General features: G+C 44.4%; 1 protein-coding gene across 1 annotated transcript; it reads right to left on the bottom strand.

Moving 5' to 3' along the window:
• Nucleotides 1-855: 855 nt before the first annotated feature.
• Nucleotides 856-4,793, bottom strand: ARPC3 (actin related protein 2/3 complex, subunit 3, 21kDa). Its single transcript, XM_009870666.1, has 6 exons — nucleotides 4,671-4,793; nucleotides 3,512-3,588; nucleotides 3,220-3,288; nucleotides 2,822-2,948; nucleotides 2,179-2,273; nucleotides 856-1,373 (listed from the first exon to the last, which is right to left on the bottom strand). The coding sequence occupies exons 1-6, from the start codon at nucleotides 4,750-4,752 to the stop codon at nucleotides 1,311-1,313; spliced, it is 513 nt and encodes a 170-aa protein (XP_009868968.1). The 5' UTR covers nucleotides 4,753-4,793; the 3' UTR covers nucleotides 856-1,310.
• Nucleotides 4,794-5,521: the final 728 nt, after the last annotated feature.

The following is a 5,521-nucleotide window of genomic DNA, read 5'->3' as shown; positions in this document are numbered from 1 at the left end:
AAGAGATGCGATGCTGTGCAGACACAGGCAGCGTAGTCTGGTCCTTCCGCTGCTGAGGCTTTAGTACCAGCTGAGTGCGGCGCGTATCCTGAGTATCGAAGCTCGTGTCTGTAACAACCGGTAACTGAGGAGAAAGACCCTTCAAAATCTGAATTTCCTGTGGGCCACAGCCAGGGGAAACACCTCACTGGGGCCACCGTGACCTGCACGGCGTACACTGAAAGGAGAGCTGAATGATAAACTTTTCTTCCTCCCCCTTTATCACCACAAGCACATCCGTGCTGTTATTACTCCTACTACAAATCAACCAGCGTGAGCCTGGTTCGAACAGGCCATCGCTGCTGTCCCCGAGCAGCACACCCCAACACACACACGAGCCCAGCGGCCAAACACGGGCCTCAGGTAACACAGAGTGTGTCGGTGCTGCACAGTGACAGCAGAACTATTGCCACCAAGGAAAGAGACAACTTGGAATAAACCCAGCTTGGATCTGCGTTTCTTCGAGATGGCATCTGACTGATCCAGAGAGTCACAGGTTTTGCCAGTATCGTGTGATGGTTTGACTGGATCTGCCGCCACAAAGGCGGCCATGGGTGAAGTCATACATCACCTGCCTGCGTCACTCTCTGAAGGAGTTTTAGTGCAAGGGAGCCCGGCTCTGCGAAGGCAGACCTGCTAAATAACCAGGTACATCACCACAAACTACAGCCCCTGTATTAATCCCGTTTTCGGTGGGAATGATTCACTTCATGCTGATTACCTCAACACAATAACAACGGCCTTTTCACACAAAAGCCCCCACAACACACCTCTAATTTCTTTGAAGGTTATCTGTAAGACATAAAGTAGTCACTGCATTAATTACAAGCTAAGTTTATTGGAAACAAGGTAAAAATCACTGCACTCAACAACACAGCGTGACAAGTACGTTTTCCATGGACATACGATACGGAGACTCTAGCCAGTAGAGCAATTACACAGCTCCCTTTGCCCCAGACAAGCCCATTTCTTCTCTTAAATACAAGCCCTGTTTTAAACGCCAGCTGTAGCCATTGATAATGAAGCAGCCTGCATCTGAAACAACACGTTAGAAATCACTTATTAAGCACCAGCTTAATAATATCTGCTTATGCCACTCAAATTATCTTTTTCCTCCCTCTCCCTCTATCCCTCATTGACTGGTTTGTTGTTTGGTTTTGTGTTTGTTTTTTCTTCATAAGCACTTAATTCCTCCTTGGTACAAAACGTATCCAAAACAAAGGCAAAACATCTTGCTGTGGAAATGCTTAACGTTGTGTTACTTTCCCTCTTCATTGCCCAGGTCCTGACAGACTCTTATTCATGAATTGTCTCTTCACAAAGCAGATCCACCACTGCAGAAGGAAGTACAGAAGTCAGAAAATACGCAGAAGCGGAGTCCATGCGGTTAACAAAATGGTGAGTTCAAAGTATTCAATCTCTGACCAATAACAAATGTTTACACGCCAGTTTTGCTCATGCAGTTTTCCACACTAGTTCCTACTGAAATTTAGAACAAGAGGACAGGAATATACCCAATGAATTTGTTATATACAACACTGAATTAACATTCTACTTTCTCTCATTTCTCTTCTGCTTATTCCAATATATTTATTCCAATAAAATTATAAACAAGGAATGCAGCTATGCTTTTGAAATTAAATTAGCCTAAATAATTTCAATATTAAATACAGTCACATTTGCACATGAAACATATGAACAGGCAGGAGGTAATTCATGCATTGATTAGCTATTTATTTTAATCTGGGTACGAGGCAAAACGGTCTACTTCAAAGAAGCTATCAAATCAGAACCGTCTGGGAAGACAAACACCATCTCTCTTGCCTGTGAATTTCCATTTGAAAACTTAGCCAACGGCTGACGTGCAATGCTTTGAAGAGCTGAACCAGACACCATTTATTACTGCCCTGCTTTTTGAAGTAGCCCCAATTGGCATTTGCTGTCTTACCACATTACAGATTAAATTTATTGATAACTTGCAGCCTGGTGTTTGACCAGCCCAGTAAAACCAGGGAACCTTGCGTCAAAGTTACCCGCACCCGATCCCTCACCTCATCATCTCACTTCTCTCCACGTGCTCCTGAAAAAAAACACACCAAGCCTCTCATAAAGTCTGTGATGATCGCACTCAACTCTCACCTTGCTTGGCTTGTCACTTTGAGGATCAAACACTTTTTCACAAAGGCGAAGACCAGTTTCTTGCCTCAGCTGCTGCAGGTAGGCCCTCATCACCTCTGAAACACAGCACAGGAAAAACCCGTGTGAACTGAGGCAGCACCAAGTCAAACGAAATTTAACGGGGAAGAATCAGGTATTGCTGCTTAAAGCAGGAAGCAACGTTTCACATCTGCAAGTACTCACTGCCTGGCTGAGTTGGTTTGCTCAATTTACAGCCATACTTGGGATTTTTATGGTATTTGTACCAGTAAAAAGCATCACCCAAACTGTTTTCTTCTCTCAGTCACCTTTGCTCATTCTTGTGGGCTTCCTCTTCTGCCAGCACAGCAGTTTGGCTCAGGCTCCACTACAGGGTTTAGCCAAGGATTATGTTGATGCAAAAGGCAGTTTCAGACTCCAATTAATTGGTTCTGCTGGATCTATGGATCCAGGGGAGTCACTGAGCCCCCGACATCAGAAAATCCAGCTTCTGCTGTCCTCAGAGAACAGAGCTACAGATTTAGGAGATTCAGTTTCACTGGTAGTTTTTCTAGTTGCCATCACAGAAATGCAGCAGTAAAGCATGAGCCCAAGGAAGCCTTCAGAGGTCCTGGATTAGCCTTACCTTCCTCCTGCTTGTTGGCAGGTTTGGCGTAAATGGCATTAAGTGGAAAGCCAGGCTCCCCGGGGATCGGGAAGTTGGTGATTCCTAGTGTGTACATTTCCTTCTCTCCTTGGCCTTTGGAGTTACACTGGAAGAACCAGGCAAACGATGGATTAAGAGTTATAAACAAAAGCTGATGGAACATTGCACCCTATCTACCAATCTCTTAACACATAAAAACTCATCGAGAACAGCAACATAACGTATCTTTCGAGATGCACAGCCTATGGCTCTGACAGCTGGGGCTGGGCTGAACAGGAATATCTGTGCCACTGGGAGAATATCAGCAAATCCTTTCCCGAGTACAACCCCAAGAACAGACTCAGTTTCCCTCCCACACAGAAATTCACTTTTCTTACTTTTTGCAGTTTTTTCAAGCACTCAGAAATGTAGAGGGTTACGTAGATCAGTGTTCTGTCAGCCTCGTTCTGCAAAACAAGAGCAAGCACAGAGCCCAGATTAAGGGAGACTTTATGGAACTGATAAAAGTTTGGAGCAGGAATAAATTCAAGGCATTTGGCCTACAGTTTCCCCATGGGAGCAGGACTCGCCATTCATGACATTTACCCAACTTTTCACTGAAAATGAATTTATATTCACACCACTAACCCTCTAAAGAAAAACTTTATGCACAGTGCCTCAAAAAATTACCTTAATTTCATAATTTTTGAAGAAAACATTGGCTTTGAAGTAGTAGATGGCTTCATCTATAATATCTGTGTCCTTAGCTAACAAAAAAGAAATACAGAGTTAAACAGTGCACCAGTGTACCACATTTGGTCATAACCTTTATTCACTGAAATATATAAATAAGGACTATTGCAAAGTCAAAACCTTCATATTTACAAAAAGCAGAAGAGAGCACTACATAACAGGAAACCGTCATTGCCATGTAAAACACTGGTAAGCTCATGAGCTCGGACCCTAATGTTTAAGCTTCCCGCTCTTAGTAGGAGGTTTAATTCTCTTTTTTTTCCTGCCATGATTTGTCACCTCACAAATGGCAGCAATTCAGCAGTTCCCCCATTTTCTACCAGTGGAGTAACTCGTTAGAGTTTTAACAGTGTAACAGTCTTCTCAGGACACAAAAATGGTTTTGGAGAAAGGACAACACCACAATGAGACAAACCTCATTATCCTCTTCAAAAAATTGGGAGGGTGAGCAGAACACACGGTGTGGCAAGCTTACTTGTGACTTTCACTCTGCTTCTGCTACCATCCAAGACTCTTTAAACACAGAAACATTTCCTTTTTATTTCCTTTCTCAAACTGCACTGCTACACTACTAGGGGATATCATGCTTGGGAAGGGCAATTTCATGTGCAGAAGGGGAATCTGCACCAGGCTGACTGTGGATTCTGTTGGGATGCCCTTCATTTCGATTTGTAACACACCCCTCCCCTAAAAGTTCCGACACCTCGTCCTTCACAGCAACCGAGCGTCTGCAGCCGAAGACCTTAAGATCTCTGTAGCTAAACCTCCACTTCCTCCGACAGCAGAGGGTTCACAGAGCCACATCTTCCTCAAAACCTACTGAAGAGCACAGTCAGATGCAGGAGGAAGCAGAATAGCAACCGTAGGCTTTAGCTACTGAAGCAACCAATTTAGCCGGAGCACAGTGCATATTTATCTGTACATAATCGTTTTCTCACAATTTTAAGTGTTTGAAAATGTTTTTTTCCTCCTCTATAAACTGCAAAGCACTCCATTTCTAACCCATGACTCCTCTTGTACTCTTGCTAGGGCTGGCTTGGAGCAAACTATGAAATGATATATACAGGCAGGTTTTCAGAAATTATCAAAAACTTACTTTCTCGAGGTGCTGGGCCTTTGAACTGGCTTCTGAGGGGTAACAGTGCCATGTTCCCAACTAGCTTGGTGTCCGAGTCCATTAAGGTTGAGTGGTAAGCCTACAGACGGGGGGAAGGCTGGTTAGTAACGCTGCTGAAAATGAGATATTTACATGTCTGACCAGCTTCCCCAAGCAGGACTCAGAGCCTAGTTCGTCAGTGATGCTTCCAGTGGTGCTTTTCCCTGCTGTTTTCTAATTAGGCCCAGATCTCAGTGCTGTTCTGGTGCAAACCGTGGAGGTATCATCACTGGTACTGTGTGTGGTCATGGTGGTGGGAGACGGGCAAATCAACAGAGCGGGTCTGCAGGTGCTGCTGCATCCCCAGCGCCGGTGGGTAACGGCCCCACACTCCTGCCCAAGATACAGGGCACTGTGTGCTTCACTGAAAGTTAGTTGGTCATTAACAAGATTATGTTTTATTTCTACTTCTAGCTACTAATATTAGATAGTAGTAAAGCCAAGCTTAACACATACCCACCCACTCAAATCAAGACCTTTCTGTGCGCTCCAAAACTGGTCTAAGTTAAAATAGATACATATAAAAAAATAAAATCTTTCTGCATATGACACATTGCCCTTGGAAAACTGATTTTTAACAACTGATGATTTTAGGTGTAGGAACCGCCCAGCCATTCCCAGCGAGCCAGGCTGCTGGGAAGCCTTCCCCTGCTCACAGCTCAGGTTTTGGAGGGGGGGAGGCAGAGGGGGTGCCACGGCTGAGGTGGGCATCCCCTAGCAGAAAACCCTTTTATTTCAACCACAGGAAAGCGACGTGGACAAAAAACTTACTACACCCCAGCTTTTACCCC

This window comes from Apaloderma vittatum, unplaced genomic scaffold (genome assembly GCF_000703405.1).
Source record: "Apaloderma vittatum isolate BGI_N311 unplaced genomic scaffold, ASM70340v1 Scaffold38685, whole genome shotgun sequence".
NCBI classification, from domain to species: domain Eukaryota; kingdom Metazoa; phylum Chordata; class Aves; order Trogoniformes; family Trogonidae; genus Apaloderma; species Apaloderma vittatum.
The sequence above is the reverse complement of the archived record's forward strand: the minus strand, read 5'-3'. Positions and strand labels throughout refer to the sequence as shown.

What these genes read in the sequence shown, in the direction of transcription:
- ARPC3 (XM_009870666.1), bottom strand. Translation starts at nt 4,752, where the DNA reads ATGGACTCGGACACCAAGCTAGTTGGGAACATGGCACTGTTACCCCTC. An exon ending in TCAAAAATTATGAAATTAAG is followed by an intron (nt 3,289 to 3,511) that starts GTAATTTTTTGA and finishes CTTGTTTTGCAG; the next exon opens with AACGAGGCTGACAGAACACT. An exon ending in TGCCAACAAGCAGGAGGAAG is followed by an intron (nt 2,274 to 2,821) that starts GTAAGGCTAATC and finishes GCTGTGTTTCAG; the next exon opens with AGGTGATGAGGGCCTACCTG.